The sequence below is a fragment of the Phyllobates terribilis genome, unplaced genomic scaffold (genome assembly GCF_046119375.1).
Source record: "Phyllobates terribilis strain yellow unplaced genomic scaffold, ASM4611937v1 Scaffold_1__5_contigs__length_1240528914, whole genome shotgun sequence".
NCBI lineage: Eukaryota > Metazoa > Chordata > Amphibia > Anura > Dendrobatidae > Phyllobates > Phyllobates terribilis.
Window position 1 is genome coordinate 232,387,818 of NW_027362761.1, and position 22,660 is coordinate 232,410,477.

General features: G+C 44.4%; 1 protein-coding gene across 1 annotated transcript in view; it reads left to right on the forward strand.

Annotated features, from left to right (window-relative positions):
- IPO4 (importin 4) overlaps window positions 1-22,660 on the forward strand; it is a 200,623-nt gene that overhangs the window by 40,261 nt on the left and 137,702 nt on the right. Inside the window, exons 4-8 of the mRNA XM_073671034.1 lie at window positions 1,323-1,364; window positions 2,466-2,595; window positions 4,738-4,917; window positions 5,016-5,081; window positions 21,606-21,707. Coding sequence (XP_073527135.1) covers window positions 1,323-1,364; window positions 2,466-2,595; window positions 4,738-4,917; window positions 5,016-5,081; window positions 21,606-21,707 — 520 coding nt within the window. The remainder of the gene's footprint in view (window positions 1-1,322; window positions 1,365-2,465; window positions 2,596-4,737; window positions 4,918-5,015; window positions 5,082-21,605; window positions 21,708-22,660) is intronic.

Consider the following 22,660-nt stretch of genomic DNA (forward strand, 5'->3'; position numbering starts at 1 on the left):
TTCTACTTTGATGACCTTGACACACATATATTACACTTTGTACTTGTCAGTTTGATATCACTTCTATGTATAGAGAAAATCACGATCTCCTATAAATGCCATCCACAAGCTGGCTTTTACAGGAGGATCGTAATGACAGGCATAATGGTCTACAGTAGACCCCCGGTTGTCATGACAACCCATCGGCGCACAATTATGTCACATGGGCGCCGATGGGAACGTGCAATGACACACCCCCACTTCGGTACACGTTAAATGTTGGTGTCTGAGACAGACAGCTTGATTTAGCAGGTTAACAGCTGCTTGCAAGCCCGCATCAAAGGCAGGGTCACCCGTCATATGTTGTGAAGGGGTTAAAAGACATTTAGGGTGCATTTTATATTATTGATTATTTGTATTGCCGATTTCCCCTGTACCTGGGGCTTGTTTATTAGTCCCAGTAACAGGTGAAATTCAGCCTCCTGACTGCATGGCAGAGCTGACGGGGTCTCTCCCTATTGCATGATCACTGGGTCCAACGGAGGAATCGCTCTCCGTTTCCTAATCTATTTACACAATGATCGAGAAAGCAGACATCAAAATAATCCATGTTTGCCTTCATGTTGAGGAGTCAGGCTGTGTCTGGCAGCTGCACAATGTCATGCAATCTAAATACTTACTATGCATTGACATTTTAAAACAGCAGTGCAGATTAAAGTGCAGACTGCCCGAACGTATAAAATATATGGTCGCTCCAGGACTGATAATGACTGTGCATAGATGGTTGCAATCTATGTGTAGTGATAAAGCTTTAGCTCTCTATTGAACCATTAATTCTGGGATCAATGTTTGTTTTAAATCAGAAACTTCACTAGTGTGATGCTTTACAGGACCCACAATCCCCAAGGTAGGCTATCAATATCAGATCTGGGGGAAGGGGTCTCAGTAATCCTGGACATGGTTCTTTTCCATGTAATATAATTACTTTGGAATTGATAAGATGATCACTGATCAAATACTAACACAAATTTTCTGTAGAGTAGGCCATCAATATCAGGTCAGTGGGGGTCCATCTATAAGCAACTGAAGCAGACTGGTACGGTGCTTGCCAGACCGCCTCTCCTTTATTTTTAACTAATCATCTCTATACATGACATAGTGGCTGTTCCTGGTACTGCAGAATCTTGCATGTATGCTAATAATGACACTTTCACTTACTACAACATTGATATTACTAATACAGCAGGGACTTAACTGTGCTGATTTAAAAAAAAAAAAGTAATATATTGTGTATTTTCTGTCTCTTAAAGTATTGTAAAGTGGCTGTTTGTCTCTTTATTCAGTGTGAAGTCCCTCCTGCTTGAAGCCATTTCAAAAGAATCAGAGTAAGTGAAAAAGATTGGTGTTAGGCCACATTCACATATTCAGTATTTGGTCAGTATTTTCCATCAGTATTTGTAAGCCAAAACCAGGAGTGGGTGATAAATACAGAAGTGGTGACGTGTTTCTATTATACTTTTCCTCTGATTGTTCCACTTTTGATTTTGGCTTACAAACGTGTGAACATGGCCTTAATCTGTTACTATATGCAGAGGTGTTTTATTCTGGGATGAAAGGCACATAGTGTTTTGGAAATGGAAGAGTGCACAGACAAGAGTCATGTGATCTGTGAGATAGACTGGTCAGACCCCCACCAATAACATAAGTACAATTTTCTCTAAATATGACAGGATTACTTGTGCATTCACAGCCCTTACCATTTTTTTTTTCTCAAAGTGTTTACCTATCATTAAAAATATGTCCAGTTTATATGTAGAGTAAACCGCAACGAGTAACTTTTTACGAACGTTTTAGGTTAAAGCCTTCAATATAGTCCAATGATATAATATCGGAATTTTTTTTAAAGATCTGAAATTTCCCAGCTTTTCTTGTATGGCGCTTGTTCTTGTGATTTTGTTTTTTTAGACGTCTTGTCTGAAAAATTAAAGGCCACATGAGAGAAATGCCGGCCCACCATTTGATGTTTGTTGGGGGCTCCAAGATCAACTGTCGGTGGAGGGGTGGGGGCTGGAGGAACTATAGAAGAATTAGGCTAGCTTGATTTCAGCATCCAATCCTTTTGCTTTTATGGGAGATAAGGCTCTGCCAGAGATGTTTGAAGACTGTGATGCCTTAATCCAATGCAGTTTTATCTGTCTTTCTACAAATATGCTGTTATTAGTGGTATTGATTAATAGCAGCATTTTTCCATTGTCCTGTGTAATGCTCAGAAATATCATTTGTTCGCTTGTTATTTCTTGTAATGTTGTATAGCAATTGCCATCCTACTAGTGGTCTCCTCTGCAGTGAAACTCCTGTGCTTCCGAACTATTATCACTTTTTTTTTAGAGAAAGTAGGATACATTATAATGGGGGATAAAGTTATGGTTAGGAGTAAAGTTTCATCATGTGGCCTATTTTTTTTCATAACTTATTCATCGATTTAGGCACAAAGTTCGCTATGCAATCGCCCAGCTCTCTGCCGTTATCCTGAGAAATGAGCAGTTGGAGCGTTGGCCACAGTTCATCCAGTTTGTGCTGGAGGCATGTCGCAGTAACATACCAGAGCAGACCCAGGTATGGATTTAAACACTTTTTGGTTTTCCACTATGTTTTCTCTTTGCTTGATATATTTCTTTAAATATTTGCTACACCCTTGACAATCTAATAGTCTTAGGCATATATATACACACATGAAATAACTGAGATGCAAGTGAAGTGTAGACTTTCAGGTTTAATTAAATCGGTTGAACAAAAATATCATGGGAAAAGTTTATCAATTGCAACCGTTTTTCTACAAAGTCTCCTTATTTAAGGGTCTGAAAAGTAATTGTACAAATAAACTTTACCATAAATGAAATGTTCATTTTGAAATACTTTGTAGAGAATCCTTTGCAGGCAGTGACTACCTGAAGTCTGGAAGCCATGGACGAACATTGGGTTTCCTCCTTTGTGATGCTTTGCCGGGCCTTTACTTCAGCTGACTTCAGTTGTTGCTTGTTTGTGGGTCTTTCTGCCTTAAAGGGTATTCCCATCTACAAGTTCTTATCCCAATATGTAGTAGGTGTAATAATAATAATATTAGCAAATACCTTCAATTAGAAATGTAGTATAGTATTTTTGATTCGCTATGCCACTTACCTCATGTGCAGGCAATACGGGACCTTAGGTATCTATGGTTACGACCACTCGCAGCTAGCTAGCTACCTGTCACTTTATCAGTGGATGTAACCATGGATACCTAAGGTCCTGCAATGCTACCTAAGGTCCTGCAATGCCTGCAAATGAGGAAAGAGACATAGCGAATCAAAAATACTATATTACATTTCTAATTGGAGATATTTGCTAATATTATTACACCTACTACATATTGGGATAGGATATTGGAGATGGGAATACGCCTTTTAAGTTTTCTCTTAAACATTTGAAATGCATGCTTGATGGGGTTAAGATCCGGTGATTGACTCGGCCGTGGAAAATAGTCCACTTCTTTGCCTTTATATATCTTCTGGGTTGCTTTCGCAGTGTGTTTTAGGTCATTGTTCATTTGTACTGTGAAGTGCCATCCAATCTTCCTTGCTGCATTTGGTTGAATCTGAGAAGCATAGCCCTGTACATTTTAGAATTCATCCGGCTGCTTCTATCTTCAGTCACATCATTAATAAACACATCATCAGTAAACACTAGTGACCCAGTGCCATTGGAAGCCATGCATGGCCCATGCCATCACACTGCCTCCACCATGTTTTACAGAGGATGCGGTGTGCTGTGGATCAAAGCCTTCTCCATTTTTTTTCCTTCCCATCGTTCTGTTACAGGTTGATCTTGGTTTCATCTGTCCAAATAATTATTTTCCAGAACTGGCTTCTTTATATATTTTTTTCAAAGTCTAAGCTTTACAAAGCCATTCTATTTTTAAGGCTGCTTAATGTTTTGCACCTTGTCATGGACCTTGTATTTGCTCTCATGAAGTCTTCTCTTTATGGTAGACTTAGATACTGAGACACCTCCTTCCCAGAGAGTGTTAATTTGGATGGATGTTGTGAAGTTTTTTTTATTTACCATGGAAAGGATTCTACGGTCATCCACCATTGTTGTCTTCCCTGGACGTCCAGGCCTTTTTGAGCTCCCAAGCTCATCAGTGCGGTCTTTTTTTTGCAGTATGTACCGAACTGTTGATTTGGCCTCTCCTAACATTTCTGCAATCTCTCTGATGAATTTCATCTTTTTTTCAGCCTAATGTTGGTCTGTTGCTCTTCCACTGAGTGCTCCTTTGACCTCATGTTGTGGATTTACAACAACAGTTTCCAAATGCAAATGCCACACCTGGAATTTGCTCCAAACCTTTCACCTGTTTAATTGATGATGGATTAACCAAGGAATGGTCCATACAGCTCAATAAAGAGCTTTTGAGATATCTGTCCAATTACTTTTGGTCCTTTTTAAAAAGAGGCCGCTGCATATTAAAGAGCTGTTATTCCTAAACCCTTACTCCAATTAGGATTAAAATACCCTCAAATTAAAGCTGAGAGTCTGCACTTTAAGCCCATATTGATTATATAATCTTGAATATGTTTTGGTAAGCCACTAAAATAACAAAACTTAGGTCCAAAAATATTTGGACAGCGACATAACTGTGTATATATGCATATGTATGTATATATTATGCCCATGGAACTTTTGTATTATAGCTATTATTATTTTTTTTTTTTATTTCAGGTCGGTCTCTTGGTTCTGCGCTGTGCCTTAGATTTCAGTGCTGCAAGCTTCCACCCCCACTTCCCAGATCTAATCAAATTTTTTAACCAAACTATTACTGTTCTTCAGAATGGACCCTTACTGTTTTATACTGTTCAGTGTATCACAAGTATTGTGCCTGAGCTGGTTGGTGATGAAACTGTAAGTACTGTGCAGCACCTAACCTCTTGCTTTACTTGTAATGATTTGCCTTTAGTCATGCTTTAACAGTTTTAATAATTTTATTTTATTTTTTTTAGAACATACTGAGAAGTTTGATGCCAAAGTTGGTAATAGCGATTAAAGAGTTGATAAAAATTAATCAGGTACTGCTTAATTTGTTTATTACTTTAATTAAATGGCACATGTCACATAGAAAATGCAGTCCAGTGTGCAGGCAGCAACAGCAGACTAGTGATAGTTTAATGGATAATGATTAAGTATAAATTACATTTTATTTATTTTAAACCTTTCTCTTTCTTTGTGTAGGAATTTAATATGCTGTTCTACTTAGTGGCTATCAGCCTTTTCTGTAAACCTTTTCACGTAGGGGTAGCCATCAATCACTGAGTTGGATGGCCCATGTAACTTTTAAGCATAGAAAGCTCTTTTATATAGAGAATGGCCCATGTCTTTTAAAAGAAGATAACAAGGCTGGATATTTATTTTACTACCTATTGTATGCAGGCTTATTTATTCCATAGAACAAGCTTAGGTTTGGAAGAAGAAAATACTAGTTATACATAATAAGTAATGTATCCAAAGGCTTTAAAAAGGTATTCCCATCTCCAAGATTTTAGCCCAATATGTAGTAGGTGTAATGATAATAATAGCAAATACCTCCAATTTGAAATGTGGTATAGTTCTGATTCGCTATGTCTCTTACCCAATCTGCACGGCATTGCAGTAGCTTAAGTATCCATGGTTACGACCACTAACAGCTAACTGTCACTAAAGGAATGGTCATAAACATGGATACCTAATCTACTGCAATGCCCTGCACATGGCTTATGTGACACCGAAACAGAAGAACTAGCCTACATTTCTATTTGAAGGTATATGCCAATATTATTATTATTAATATTACTACTACTACGTATTGGGAAAGGAACTTGTAGATGGTAATACCCTTTTAGTAATATCATAACGTCAAAAAAATGAAAAGAAAATGCCAAATAAAAAATGAAATACATTTTATTGCAGTAAAGATAAATTCACATTAGCAATTATAAAAAAAAGTGACAAAGGAATATCAAGCATATAAAAATACATTTCGGTGGGTGGATAAAGTCTTGAGGTTTTAAATCAAATGGCAGACAAAATAAAACCTGTGTGCATGCCGAGTATAATCTAATAGCAAAGAGCTAAGTAGCCTATTGGATAGACATACATATAGGTATCAACCAGTATTGCAAAAGATATATATATCTTAAGCCTTAAGAAAAATAGAAAATCATCAATAGGTCAAAATAGAAAAAGTAGCCATAGTTAGAAAAATGGTTTACATACACCCACCTAGGAGAAAACACACCCAACGATCATTTTGCTGAGGCTTCGTCTGAGGTATTGAGTAGATGGTCAGAAAGGCTGTATAAATCAGGGTGAACCAATCAGAGTAGAGTGTAATAACAATTAACACCTGTGGGAAATGATGGTAACATAAAGGATATTAAATACCTGTTTTCCCGGGGAATGGTTTGCAGAAGGATGTGTGTGCTGAAATGGCTTAAGGTAAACTGGAAGCAAAAAATGTTCACACGATCGCAGATAATAACACATGGTTGCGGAAAATGAGGACAAATAAAAAAGCATAGTGGAATGAGCAAGGCATGGGTCTGGAACAGGGATGTCAAACTCAAATACACAGAGGGCCAAAATTAAAAGCTTGGATAAAGGCGCGGGTCAACCTTGATATCTGTTAAAAAAAATGTCTACAATTGAGGTAGTTTTGCCTAATCATCAAATACACTACTCAAAAAAAATAAAGGGAGCACTCAAATAACACATCCTAGATCTGAATGAATGAAATATTCTCATTGAATACTTTGTTCTGTACAAAGTTGAATGTGCTGACAACAAAATCACACAAAAATCATCAATGGAAATCAAATTTATTAACCAATGGGGGCCTGGATTTGGAGTCACCCCCAAAATTAAAGTGGAAAAGCACACTACAGGCTGATCCAACTTTGATGTAATGTCCTTAAAACAGGTCAAAATGAGGCTCAGTATTGTGTGTGGCCTCCACTTGCCTACAACGCCTGGGCATGCTCCTGATGAGGTTGCGGATGGTCTCCTGTGGTATCTCCTCCCAGACCTCGACTAACGTATCCGCCAACTCCTGGACAGTCTATGGTGCATGGAGCGAGACATGATGTCCCAGATGTGCTCAATCGGATTCAGGTCTGGGGAACGGGCGGGCCAGTCCATAGCTCCAATGCCTTCATCTTGCAGGAACTGCTGACACATCCAGCCACATGAGGTCTGGCATTGTTCTGCATTAGGAGGAACCCAGGGCCAACCGCAGCAGCATATGGTCTCACAAGGGGTCTGAGGATCTCATCTCGGTACCTAATGGCAGTCAGGCTACCTCTGGCGAGCACATGGAGGGCTGTGTGGAAATGCCACCCCACACCATTACTGACCCACTGCCAAACCGGTCATGCTGAAGGATGTTGCAGGCAGCAGATCTCTCTCCACGGCGTCTCCAGACTCTGTCAAGTCTGTCACATGTGCTCAGTGTGAACCTGCTTTCATCTGTGAAGAGCACAGGGCGCCAGTGGCGACTTTTCCAATCCTGGTGTTCTGTGGAAAATGCCAAGCGTCCTGCACGGTGTTGGGCTGTGAGCACAACCCCCATCTGTGGACGTCGGGCCCTCATACCACCCTCATGGAGTCGGTTTCTAACCGTTTGTGCAGACACATTTGTGGCCTGCTGGAGGTCATTTTGCAGGGCTCTGGCAGTGCTCCTCCTGTTCCTCCTTGCACAAATGCAGAGGTAGCGGTCCTGCTGCTGGGTTGTTGCCCTCCTACGGTCCCCTTCACGTCTCCCGGTGTACTGGCCTGTCTGCTGGTAGTTCCTCCAGCCTCTGGACACTATTCTGACAGACACAGCAAACCTTCTTGCCACAGCTCGCATTGATGTGCCATCCTGGATGAGCTGCACTACCTGAGCAACTTCTGTGGGTTGTAGAGTCCGTCTCATGCTACCACGAGTGTGAAAGCACAACCAACATTCAAAAGTGACCAAAACATCAGCCAGAAAGAATTGGTACTGAGATGTGGTCTGTGGTCCCCACCTGCAGAACCACTCCTTTATTGAGGGTGTCTTGATAATTGCCAATAATTTCCATCTATTGTCTATTCCATTTGCACAACAGCATGTGAAATAGATTTTTAATCAGTGTTGCTTCGTAAGTGGACAGTTTGATTTCACAGAAGTTTGATTTACTTGGAGATATATTCTGTTGTTTAAGTGTTCCCTTTATTTTTTTGAGCAGTGTATAACGATTAACCTTTTCTTATAGAAACAAACTTAAAGGGGTTGTCCCACTATCAAAGTACATTTAATTATTAGATCTTAGAATAAAATAAGCACAATCACAAATGGGGCCTACTGGAATAATATAGACGGATTTTTGGTACTCACCATAAAATCTTTCTTGGAGCCTTCATTGGGGGTACACAGGTAACCATGGGTGTATGCTGCTATCGGTAGGAGGCTGACACTAGGCTTAAAAAAAGAATTAGCTCCTCCTCAGCAGTATACACCCTCCGACTGGCACTAAGTTCGTCATTTAGTGAAAAGCCGTAGGAGAAGCATATTAATACAAGTTAACAAGGCACATAGTCCAAACAGGCGCAAACCAGGGAGATTGCGGTGTCCTCCAATGAAGGCTCAGAGAAAGATTTTACGATGAGTGCCAAAAATCCTTATTTATCGCCTCATTGGGGGACAAAGGTAACCATGGGCAGTCCCTAGGGAGAGAACAAAAGCACTTGCTCAAATCAGGTCGGGAGGCTGTCAACCGCGGCCTGTAGCACTTTTTTACCTAGTCCAGCATCGGCCGAAGAGTAGGTAAGAACTTTGTAAAAGTTTGCAAAGGTATGAAGAGACGACCAGGTATTCTTGCAAGCCTGTGCTGCCGTAGCCTGGTGGCGAACGGCCCTGGATGCCTCTACCGCCTTGGTGGAATGAGCCCTTACTCTCGGAGGGGGCAGCTTGTCCTTTACTCGATTAGCTTCCAATATTGTAGAGCGAATCCAGCGAGCGATGGTAGATTTAGAAACAGGGAGACCCTTGCGACGACCCTCAGAAACGACAGAGAGTCAGAACACCTGAAAGAATCGTACCTTGAGAGGTAGCAGCGCAAAAGCTCTGACCTAATCCAGGTCTTTCAAGCCCTTTCAAGCGGATGCACAGGAGAAGGGCAAAAAGAGGGTAAGACAATATCTTCATTAATGTGGAAGGCGGAGACCACTTTTGACAGGAAAGAAGGTACTGCTCTAAGAATTACCTTATCCTGATGAAGAACGGGGAGCGACAGGAAAGAGCTGCCAATTCGGAGACCCTTCTAATGGATCTGATTGCTACCAGAAAGGCGACCTTCCAAGAAAGATAGGACAATGAGATCTCCTGAATAGGTTTTAAGGGAGGATCCTGATGAACACCCAACACGAGTTTAAGGGCCCACGGTTGTACAGGTTGACGATACGGTGGAACCAAGTGAGCAACGCCCCGAAGGAAGGTCTTTACTTGAGAACTAGTGGTCAAGTTGTGTGAAACGGGATCGAAAGCGCAGATACTTGACCCTTGAGGGTACTGAGGGATAAGCCGGAATCAAGGCCAGACTGGAAAAAGGCCAGAATGAAAGGCAGGGAAAAAGACATGGTGTGAAGAGAGCCAATCAACTCCCATTGAAAAAGGCCTTCCAGGTTTGGTAATAGATGCAAGAAGAAGCGGGCTTTCTTGCGCTGATCATGGTCTGTATGACCGGTGAAGATAAAACCCACCTCCCTCAGCACCACGGCTTCAACGCCCATAACATCAAACTGAGATACCAAGAATTTGGGTGGGAGAGTGGCCCTTGGGAGAGGTCTGCGTGGTCTGAGAGTGTCCAGGGAGTGTCTGCAAGCAGGTTGACCAGCTCTGCGTACCAGGCCCTTCTGGGCCAGTCTGGAGCCACCAGAATGACAGTAACTTCCTCCATCTTGATCTTCTTCTTGATGCATCTTAAAATCAAGGGAAGGGGCGAGAAGAGGTAAGGAAGGTGAAATTGAGACCATGGAATGACCAGGGCGTCATAAGCGATTTCCAGAGGATCACAAGACCTGAATACGAAGTGAGGGACCTTGTGATTCACCCGAGATGCCATTAGATTGACGTTGGGAGTGCCCCATCTCTGACAAATCTGATCAACACGGCTGGGTGAAGGGATCACTCGCCCAAGGACAGACTATCGTCCGTCGTGACAACTAGCCAATGGACAAAGAATGATCTCCCGAGGCACATGGAGGGGAGAGGGTCCACTAAGCCAACGACTGTCTCACTCGAGGAGGCAAGAGAAGGGGGTGGTCCAAGGAGGAAGTCCTCTTGTCCCAAGCCGAAAGGAGAGTCAGTTGGAGAGGGTGGGTATGGAACTGGGCAAAGGGAACGACCTCCAATGCGGCAATCATCTTCCCCAGAGCACGCATGCAGCGTCGTAGACGGTGAGGGGTTGGGCGTCTCAGCCCAAGGGTTTCCAGGCTGTGGGCCGAGATCTTGTCTTCAGGAAGGAGAACCCTGGCCAGAGAGGTGTCGAACAACATACCCAGGAAAACTAAGCTCTGGGACGAAATCTGTGCCGATTTCGCTCTGTTCACTATCCAACCGAGACGGGCAAGAGTGCCTAAGGCGATCTAGAGGCTCTGGCAGAGCAGTCCCGGAAGGAAGTACCCTTGATTAGCAGATTGTCCAGGTAGAGGATGATGACTGTTGCCTTTACCTTCGTGAACCCTCTGAGGGCAGAGGCTAGGCCGAACGGGAAAGCCGTGAATTGGTAATGATTCTCCTGGATCGCAAATGAATCTCTGATGTGACACGCAAATTGGGATATGAAGGCAAGCATCCTGAATGTCTACCGACGAGAGAAACTGCTCGGGTTCCATGGAAGAGAGAACCGAGAGTAGAGACTCCATTTTGAAATGACAGAGCCGCACCCGACGGTTCAGGAGCTTGAGATCCAGGATCGGGTGAAGGAAGCCGTCCTTTTTTGGGACAGTGATCAAGTTGGAATAAAAACCCATGAAAATCCCTTGAGGGAACGGGAATGATTACTCCTGCCTGTAGGAGAGAGATGGCCTCGAAGAAACCTGAAACGTGCCACGTCCCTTGGAGGGTGGGACATGAAAAAATGACTGATGGGGTGGGAAGAAAATTCTATTTTGTGGAAACTATATCCCTAACCCATGCGTCCCGGAAGAGGAGGAGACGGCCACCCACCCTGAGAGAGTTCCCAGGTGGGGGTGACCCGTCATGCCGAAGTGAATCTGCTAGAACAGGATTCCGAGGGCTTGTTAGGACGATCCCTTTTGCTCCAGGGAGGGGCAGGCTTATATGACTGCTTCCTCCTGTCCCTTTGGGCTGGGGATCGGTCCCGCTGAGGAGGAGCCATGGTAGAGGGGAAGGAGCGAAAGGGACGAAACTGAAAAGAACGTCTGGTGTTGAACGGCGTTTTAGCAGAGGCTGAGGAAGAGTGGTTCTCTTACCACCTGTGCCGTCCGAAATAAGCTGATCCAGCTTAGATCCGAAGTGCCGGGAACCCTGGAAGGGAAGGTTGGTAAGAGATTTTTTTTGGGAGGCGGATCAGCGTTCCAGACCTTAAGCCAAAGAATCCTACGTATGGCAACAGTATTACTGCTGGCCCGAGCTGAACAGTTGGCAGTGCTTAGAGAAGCAGAGAGTAGATATTTCCCTGCTTAGGAAATCTGGTCCACCAACTCTGCCAGCTCCTATGGTGAAGCAGAAGATGCAAGACCCTGACAAAGTAGTTTTGCCCAAGCGGAAATAGACTTGGCTACTCATGCGGAAGCCAAAAAGGGACAGAGGGAGCCTCAAAGGCTGATTTGGCGAGGAATTCAATTTGTCTGTCCATGGTGCCCTTAAGAAAGGAACCGTCAGGTAATGGCAGAATTGTCTTAGCAGATTGACGGGAGACTGGTGGATCGACGGATGGGGATTCTGCCCACCTGTTGACGAGATCCGGACTAAAGGGGTATAAGACATCCAGTTGTTTCCTACCAGGGAAACTCTTGTTAGGGTGTTCCCAGTGTTTTGTGAGAATTCCCTCTAATTCCTTATGACTAGAAAACATACGGGGGAGACGTTTAGTCTTTTTGAAGGATACGAATGGTCCTGAGGGAATCACGCATCCTCTTTGCTATTGATGGTCTGATTAACCGCGATAATGAGGCTGTCGACCATGCCCTTGAGTTTGGAATTCTGGTCCACATCAGAATCTGATTCCGAGCCGGACTCCGGATTGGATCCAGGGGTCATTTCAGGGGAGGACAAAACCAAAGGCATCTTAGAGGACGGGGATGGAGATCTGGATGAGGAAGGGGAGCACGCTCGGTTCTTGGATCTAGTCCCTGAACTGTCCTTGTGAGAGTGGCGGCTAGGTGCCTGCAAATCATGCTGAGGAACACTCGTGCGATGGAAGCGGCTGGGAGACTGGGTAAATGTTCCATGACCTGGACTAAGGATTGGCAAACCTTGGTAAGGTTTGACTGAGATAGGGCAACAGCCCACTCCGGAGGAGGGGGCATCCTCTCGTCCCAGGCTATGGTGGGCTCCTGTGAGGATAACATGATGGAGGGGCTGTAGGTTAGGCAAAAGGCTGTGGCCGGGCCTGTTGGGCCACTTCCTTAAACAGACGGCACAGGCGTAGTGAATTATGTTGGGAGAGGGACAGGAGAGAGGCTCCCTGAGCCTGTGCATATGTATGTGCCTGGGATACTGCTGAGGAGGGCTGATCCTGACATGAAAAAATAGCCTTGGTAGAGCCTACCGGGTCTGGAGGAAGGATCCAGTGAGCCGTCTGGTACAGTGTCCCCCAGGCAGGAGCAGCCGAGTATCCGATGGCTACGCAATGGGCTCTGCAGTAGCTGATGAATCCGGAAGACCGGGAGCCAGTGGATATGGACCGATGCGAGGAGAAGACGGAGGGCGGTCCCAGGCAGGGCGCTCTAAGACAGGGGGATGCATCCATAGACAGAAAAAAGCGCGCGAGGAAAAAACCTGCACACTGATTGGACAGTTTGAGCGAGGGGGCGTGGTCTCGCCAGCAGCAGGAGAGCTGGATGGCAGAAAAGAGAGGTGCAGCCCGTGAGCAATGTGGGTGGGCTCAGAGAACCGGAAGGATGATGGTAAGGAACATGCTGGAGGGAAGCCCGCTGTGATAGGCCATATGTTGTGAACAAGGGGTGTGTCCAAGAGCAGGCCAGGGACTAGATTAGGGACCTACCGGGGCTTCGGGAGTAGATTAAACTCCACTGATGCTCCCCCCACCGCGTTGATGGATGGTGGGAATCAGGAAGTACGGTACCTGTGGAGACCACCAGCTGCTGCAAAGGTACCAATGCGGCATCCGGCAGCCTGATTTTCCTATCATCCATGACCGCACCACAACGAGAGAGGGGATCCGCCCTTCCAGGACAGGAAACCTACAAAATAAAAGGGCGGTGCCTCTCAACCACCTCAGTTGGTTTCCTGTTCTTAAGGGGGAACCTTGTTAAAACGGCGGCAGAAAAAAGAAGAGAAGATTATTCCCAGACCTGGGCTGGTCGATTTCCAACAGGGCACAGTCTCTGCTGCGGCCGGCGCCAGGGACCTGGAAGTGCCATGGTGGGTCCAAGGGGGCCTCTTCCGTCGGACAGGCGCGAACAGCAGCCACACCATTACCTTATGGGGGTCTGTTCCATCGGACGGGCACTAGCAGCAGCCGCACTATTACCTTATGGTGGCCTGGCAGCCGCGCATCCCGGTGGCGCAGGACGCTATCCAGGAAATCACGCCCTAAGACGCATGCCGGTGAAAAAAGAAGTAGCGGAGACCCATGTCTTCTAACATGTTTCCGGCTACTGTTTTGTACCAGCCTGCGGCCCTGATGACGAGCGTACCGGAGGGTCCTTGATGGGAGAACCTTAGACAGGCTTACCTGTTGAAGATCCGGATAAGACTGAGCTGCGCCCCTACTTGGGGTCGGCAGCTCCAGCTCCGTGCATCAGTGGAGAAGCTGCTGTGGAGCGGCGCCCCTGTCTGGGGTCCGCAGCTTCAGCTCTGCATGTCAATGGAAGCACCTGTTGAGCTGCGCCCCTGCCTAGGGTCAGCAGCTCCAGCTTTGATCGGCACACTATTGGAGGCGCCCCTGCCTGGGGTTGGCCACCCCAGTATTGCTCAGGCATGGCCGGATGGAGAGGAGCAGGCCTATGACTTGATCCAGCCTCCAAATCCATACAGCTGCTGGTGAGTGATCTTCGTGCATGTTTACCTTGTTTATGGGGCCATTTCCTTGTTATGGTTACTAGGAAAGGCTGAAGGAAGTTAGCGCAAAACCCAGAAATGGGTGTGTATGCGCTCTGTAAGACCCCATCTGGGCCAAGGGCCACGTGCTTTAAATTTGGCTTCAGGACGGAAGCTGGACATTAGACCTCTAGGCTAAAGTTAGCCACATTTCTGGGCCGCACAGAGCCTCATGATTGGGCTTCTGAATTTATCACAAAAATGAGCCTCAATCTGCTCAGTAAATGTTAAACTAACACTCAGATGTTTTTACTGTTGTCCTCCAGTCTGTTTTACTCCATCCATAGGGACGGCACATGGTATTAATACAGTACATGGTCTCTGTGAAGGTCTGCTGTCCAGCTGCGTCTCATCAGTTGGCTCCTTCAGGTGGGGCTAGTCTGACAATTGAGATTTACCACCCAAAGGAAAGGTTTATCCTACATTCATTTTAAATAAAAATCTGAGCGCAGTGCCTCACAGTGCCTCATAAAGCCTCGTTGCGCTTCACAAAGAGCACATCATAGTGCTTTATAGCACATCGTAGTGCCTCATAGCACAGCATAGCGCTTCATGGCACATCATAATGCCTCATGGCACAGCATAGCATTACGCCTCCTGGCACAGCATAGCATTACGCCTCATGGCACAGCATAGCATTACGCCTCATGGCACAGCATAGCATTACGCCTCATGGCACAGCATAGCATTACGCCTCATGGCACAGCATAGTATTACGCCTCATGGCACCTCACAGCGACCCTCATAGCGCATTATAGTGCCTCATAGCACTTCATTGCACATTATAGTGTGCCATATAGCATCTCATAGTGCTCAATAGTGCCTTATGGCTCTTCATAGCGCCTCATAGCTTAACATATCATAGTGACTCATAGCATATCATAATGCCTTATGGTGCATTCATAGTGCCGTATAGCGCCTGTTAGTACCTCATAGTGCCTCATAGCGCTTCACAGTGCCTGTTAGTACCTCATAGTGCCTCATAGCGCTTCACAGTGCCTGTTAGTACCTCATGGGACCTCATAGTGTCTCTCGGTGCTTCAGGATGCCCCTGTGCCTTGTAGAGCTCTATGGGGTGTCTGTGCCTTGTAGCGCCCCTGTGCCTCATAGTCCCTCTTTGTTAAGGTACTGGTTGCACAACTAAGTTTATGTCTGAAAAAAACAAGTTCAGCAACTGTAAACCGTGCATGGTAAGGATACAGAATTCAGGGGGAAAAATATCCTAGCCTCTATTTTGAGACAGAGTGTGGCAGTATTCCTAGCTGGTGCTCAGCTGGCTCGGTGTAATGCCGGTTGGAGGCAGGTGACAATAAGAGCACTTCCTTAGTTTCCTTGTAGGTTTCACTCTTAAAGGTAGGAGGCATCACTTAGTGCTCATACAGCCATTGTGGGTTTGGTTCAATCAAGCGCAGTTTTATTGCTTTTTACAGGTTGCACAGAAGTCATAAACATTAATATTTCTGGTCTTGTCCAAGCGCTGACTAAATAGGACAGACACTGACTACTCATATACAGCTCAGCTAACCCAGCTTGATCAAACAAAACAATATCTATCCAGGGCAACCACTGATCCTTGCAGACTCAGCTCAGGTGCAGTCTGGCCTGTGTCTCTGATTAGCTCCAAGACACATACCATCTGCTCTGCTTTCCAGCAGTCTGACTAAGGTGAATGCCTAGCCTGCTCTGGTGCTTAGCTCTCCAGGTGCCCTAATCAAGACCTGTAAAGCTATTATTTAACCCAGTCTTACCTGGGTTTGCTACAACCCGAAGGGGCTGTACAGATTCCTGAGAGTTAGATCATTGGAAATGGACTCTATAAGATCTGCTATTAAATCTGCCGTTCCAGATTGCTATATAGCAGTATAGGCGTTTAAGGAGGTATACAATCAGGTTCCAATTCACGTGAAAAATCAAATTTCCTGAAAATAGTTCTTGGCATAAAATGAGGATTTAGTCCTTCAGTTTGTGTCCTTCCATTTAGCTGTTAATGAGCCTTAAGGCTTTTGGAGATTTATAGTAGTTAGGGCAACTCTCATATCGAAGGAAGAGGCATTGACAATATTTTTCCTCAACTATTTCGGGATTATGGGCAGATCCATCGAGCACTGCAGAACTCACTGGGCAGTGAGTAAGAGTTGTGGTCTCCCAAGGTAGAATAAGGAGTCCTGCTATATGTCAAAATTAATAAGCAGTCTGGCCACAACTCTGAACAAGGCAATATTGCTGTTAATAACTCTAATCTCCTACATTCCAGTAGTAGCCTGGTCACGGGTACCCGTGGGCTGCCTCTAAAGATCCGGTTCCTCTAACCTAAAGAAGCTTTAGGCAGTATATAAGAAAGCTCCATTCATCTATACATGGTCACCATGTAAAGGTCTTGTCATACAACAGAGTAGCTTTAGCTTACGCAAACCATTATGGAGGAACTCTGCCAAGATCCATAATGACACTTATGTCTAATCAGTTCAGATGGCGAAGTCTCACCTTTTATCTTTAACAGCACCTCATATAAAGAGGAAGAGAATTGCAAGTGGACCTTTTTAGCCGTAGACTACTGGAACAGTGCCTAATCTGCATTGAATAAGCAAGGAATGTGAAAGTGAGTTTTGGATCTAGGCCCATTTCCAGTCCAAAGATGGCACTCTGGTATCTGAATCCAGTGCTTACGGCTCTAACAAGCCTTCGCTTGAACCCATGGATTCAGGGTCTTCACATTAAAGACTATTATCCCGGTGGCCCTGACTTCAGCATGGTAAGTTAGTGACATTCAAGCTCTGTCGGTTAATCCTTTGTTTATACTGATACTAGAGGATGGGCCGGTTCCGGAGCTACCCTATCTTCCGAAGATGGCTTCGAATTTCCATAGAAGTCAGGAAATTGTGCACCATACTTTCTTTGCTAATCCAGAAGAATACATGGCAGAACAATAAGAAAGCAAATGTCCCCATCAAGCATTTTGTAAGGTTGCGATTGTCTTCATCTTGCACCTTCTATACACACTATAGGCTTGATCTGGGATCTTCTGCTGTCCTTTCCTTTAGGAAAACTGTTCTACAGGCTGTGGTCCCACCCTAACTTTAAAGTTTTTTCTCTGTAAATCTCTCGTTGTGGTGCTGTCATGGGTGATAGGAAAACACTAAATTACTTACCGGTAATGTGATTTTCCTGAGCCCATGACAGCACCCTTATATTCCCTCCCCTCACTGGTAGAAGTTGATCACGTCATTTCCTTCGTGGTGTTTGATTCACGCGGTGTGTAGAAGGAAAAATCATGGGATATATAACTATTAAGTAGTGTCCTCTCATGCTCTGTAAACAACTGAGGTGGTGGAGAGGCGCTGCCCTTTTATTCTGTAGGTTTCCTGTCCTGGAAGGGCAGATCCCCTCTCTCGTTGTGGTTCTGTCATGGGCTCAGGAAAATCACATTACCGGTAAGTAATTTTAGTGTTTTCACTTCTTGGGACGACATTAGGAGCCCCGGTGGAAGAGATGATTCTCTGGTGGACGTCCTTCTTGCTGCACCGTCTTGGTCCCTGACGGTGCAGAAGATGGTATCGACCCCTGGAGAGGGGGAAGGTCACAACTAGTGACACAGTCTTCCTCCCAGCCTGCTCTGAGGAGAGGGCTTGGGATGGGAATTACCAAGGACCGAACTCCTCCGACCGCACTGAACACTGTGAGGTGACAGGGAAAGGGTCCTGCCTCGCAGACCAGAGAGTGGGCGATGTGGATGGCACCACACTGCTCTCAGTCTCACCTGTGCTTGAAAACCGGGTGAGATACTACACCCTGTTACCCTGGGAAGGAATAATCTGAAAGAGAAAGGAAAAAAGATTAATTAACCACAACAGGGTACCTAAAAGGAAGAAGACTGATTTGAGATCAGATCCAGGTCTGCCTCCTACTGACACTAAGCTTAAACTGACGAGCTTGGTGCCAGTCAGTGGGTGTACACTACTGAGGAGGCGCATTTATTTCTTTTTTTTTTAGCCTAGTGTTAGCCTCCTAGCAACAGCAGCATACACCCATGGTTACCTGTCTCCCCCCAATGAGGCGATAAAAAAAATGTTATATAAGAGCCGTAAAAAGCATATGGCCTAATTTAAATATGTAATCCTAAAGAATGAAAAACCTAAAGAATGAAAAACCTTGAATTAATAACTATAGATAATAAAGTATGATGCCAGCAAAAGTGCCCCACAAACAGTTTGATACCCCCACAGTGATTTCCACACGCATGGTATGATGACCCTACTGTACTCCCCCCGCAAAGTATGGTGACCTCAAGAAAGGATGATGCCCCAACTGTGATCCAACAGCATAATGGTCTATGCAGTATAATGGGCTCCACATAGTCCTCCATGCAGTATAATGGGCCACATATAGTCCCCCATGCAGTATAATGGGCCCCATGTAGTCCTCCATGCGGTATAAGGCGTCCCACCTAGTCCTCCACACAGTAAATGAGCCCCACAGTCCTCTATGCAGTATAATGGGCCCCATATACAGTGGGTACGGAAAGTATTCATACCCCTTTAAATTTTTCACTCTTTGTTTCTTTGCAGCCATTTGGTAAATTCTAAAAAGTTCATTTTTTTTTCTCATTAATGTACACGCTTGCACCCCATCTTGACTGAAAAAAAAACTGAAATGTGGAAATTTTTGCAAATCTATTTAAAAACTAAAATATCACATGGTCATAAGTATTCAGACCCTTTGCTCAGTATTGAGTAGAAGCACCCTTTTGAGCTAGTACAGCCATGAGTCTTCTTGGAAATGATGCAACCAGTTTTCACACCTGGGTTTGGGAATCCTTTGCCATTTTTCCTTGCAGATTCTCTCCAGTTCTGTCAGGTTGTATGGTGAATGTTGGTGGACAGCCATTTTCAGGTCTCTCCAGAAATGCTCAATTGCGTTTAGGTCAGGGCTCTGGCTGGGCCAGTCAAGAATGGTCACACAGTTGTTCTGAAGCCACTCCTTTGTTATTTTAGCTGTGTGCTTAGGGTCATTGTCTTGTTGCAAGGTGAACCTTCGGTCAAGTCTGAGGTCCAGACCACTCTGGAAGAGGTTTTAATCCAGGATATCTCTGTACGTGGCTGCATTCATGTTTCCTTCAATTGCAACCAGTCGTCCTGTCCCTGCAGCTGAAAAACACCCCCATAGCATGATGCTGCCACCACCATGTTTCACTGTTGGGATTGTATTGGGCAGGTGATGAGCAGTGCCTGGTTTTCTCCACACATACCGCTTAGAATTATCACCAAAAAGTTCTATCTTCGTCTCATCAGACCAGAGAATCTTATTTCTCATAGTCTGGGAGTCCTTCATGTGTTTTTGAGCAAACTATGCGGGCTTTCATATGTCTTGCACTGAGGAGAGGATTCCGTCGGGCCACTCTGCCATAAAGGCCGAGGGCTGCAGTGATAGTTGACTTTGTGGAACTTTCTCCCATCTCCCTACTGCATCTCTGGAGCTCAGCCACAGTGATCTTGGGGTTCTTCTTTACCTCTCTCACCAAGGCTCTTCTCCCACGATTGCTCAGTTTGGCTGGACGTCCAGGTCTAGGAAGACTTCTGGTGGTCCCAAACTTCTTCCAATTAAGGATTATGGAGGCCACTGTGCTCTTAGGAACCTTGAGTAATGCAGAAATTCTTTTGTAACCTTGGCCAGATCTGTGCCTTGCCGCAACTGTCTCTGAGCTCCTTGGGTAGTTCCTTTTGAGCTCATGATTCTCATTTGGTCTGACATGCACTGTGAGCTGTGAGGACTTGATTTGGAAAGGCACACACCTGTGTAAGAACTATCCGTTTAATTAAACACAGCTGGACTCCAATGAAGGAGTAGAACCATCTCAAGGAGGATCACAAGAAAATGGACAGCATGTGACTTAAATATGAGTGTCTGAGCAAAGGGTCTGAATACTTTTGACCATGTGATATTTCAGTTTTTCTTTTTTAATAAATTTGCAAAGATTTCTACATTTCTGTTTTGTTTTTTTTTCAGTCAAGATGGGGTGCAGAGTGTACATTAGTGAAAAAAAAATAAACTTTTTAGAATTTACCAAATGACTGCAATAAAACAAAGAGTGAAAAATTTAAAGGGGTCTAAATGCTTCCCGTACCCACTGTAGTCCTCCATGCAGTATAATGGGCCCCACATAGTCCTCCATACAGAATTATGGGCCCCACATAGTCCTCCATAAAGAATAACGGACCCCACATAGGCCCCACATAGTCCTCCATAAAGAATAACGGACCCCACATAGTCCTCCATACAGAATAATGGGCCCCACATATTCCTCCATACAGTATAATGGGCCCCACATAGTCCTCCATACAGAATTATGGGCCCCACATAGTCCTCCATTGCGGGCCAAATATAATCACCCTGCGGGTTAGATTTGGCCCACTGACCAGAGTTTGACATGTGCATGTGTGGTGCAGAGGATATCTGCACTAAACATAGTACACTATAAATTGATTAATTGGAAACCGAATCTAAAGAAAAACGTGGAATAAAACATGAAGCCAAAATTGGCAGCAGATATGATTGATAAGCTTGTGTACAATATGCAACACCCACGGAGTCCAGGTGACTTGCTACTTGTCCATATGGATGTTAGCAGTCAAACATTTCATAAAGCGAAGAACCTTGGGTTGGTACAGAATGTTTCCATAAACAGTTAAAATGGGCACTGGCAGCAGTCAAAATGTGGAGGGGCATAATATGTGGCAGCATTTTTATATGGCATATTAAAGGTGTACTCTGGGGAGATACATTTTTTTGTTCTGACCCCTCACACCTCCCTTCTATGTCATTGCATCCTACGCAAGTATTCACCCCCCCCCTCCTGTAAGGAATAGCCAACCTGAGGATAGCAGGGTGCGTGGTACACAAATTTTTTCTCCCCGGAGTACCCCTTTTATGGAGGCAGATTGAAGAATCTGAGGGACAATTCTGTAAGAAAAAAAGCCCCCTTAGAAATAACGCTTGAATGGCATTCCAATCGGGTATGAATGTTAAGGATTTCCAAAATATATATTAGAAAGAACAAACATGGGAACTGTAATGCCAACAGCATTCTGAAACAGTCTGATTGAATTCATGAAAATTTTCTGTTATGGTAGCATTTCCCAAGCAGTTTTATCTAGTTTTCTTTGTAAATTGTAATTTTTCACAAGGAGTTACACCCTCAACTCCTTAACAGCTAGATCTCTGCATGGAGGTCTCTACCTTGTGAGACCACTCATATGAACTTTTGTTTTCTACCATTATCACTTTTTATTAGGCCCAGGCCTGTGAAGCAATGGAAGTATTTGATGAACTCATGGAAAGTGAAGTGTCAGTCATTGTCCACCATCTGTCAGAAGTGATCCACTTCTGCCTTGAGGTAGGAATAAACAGGGGCATTCTCAGAATCATGTTAGTTTTCAATGAAATAACCATATAGGCAGATTTATTAATATGGTGACACCATAATTTTGATGTAAAACACCTTACAAAAGTCTTAACATTTTCGTGCAACTTGGGAGATAGTTGTGGCTTTTGGCGTTTTCATGCTAGTTTGGCCAGCTTTGCCTAAATTGGCAAGAGCATAGGTGGGATGAGGCCTGCGTAAGCGTGCCCATCTAACTCATAAACATTTTTTTTTTGTATTTTTGCCAGAAATGTGCTAGAGTTTCTGACTGTAGTACATCTCTGGCAAAGGCGCACGGCACTTGAAAGATGCACCTAATTCATTTAGTGGCGTGTGTCTCTTTATCAAATGGGTGCATTTTATTCCTGCACGCCCCCCACATTAAGATTAGTGTGTACAATTCTGGTCTAATCAACCCCATAGTGCACACTGACAAACATATTTGTAATGGTTAGCCACCAGAAATATTTGGACAATGACACAAGTTTTGGCGGTTTAGCTGTTTACCAAAACATATTCAAGATATAGTTGTATAATCAATATGGCTTAAAGTACAGACTCTCAGCTTTTATTTGAGGGTATTCACATCCTAATTGGAGTAAGGGTTTAGGAATCACATCTTTTTAATATGTAGCTGCCTCTTTTTAACGGGACCAAAAGTAATTGGACAATTATTTCAAAAGCTCTTTAATGGGCTGCATGGGCTTTTTGCTAATCCATCATCAGTTAAGCAGTTAAAAGGTATGGAGCTGATTCCAGGTGTGGCATTTTCATTTGGAAACTATTACTGTGAACTCACAACATGCGTTCAAAGGAGCTCTCAGTGGAATAGAAACAGACCATCATTAGGTTGAAAAAAAAAAAAAGAAGAAATCCATCAGACAGAGGGCGAAAATGATAGGAGTGGCCAAATCAACCGTTTCGGT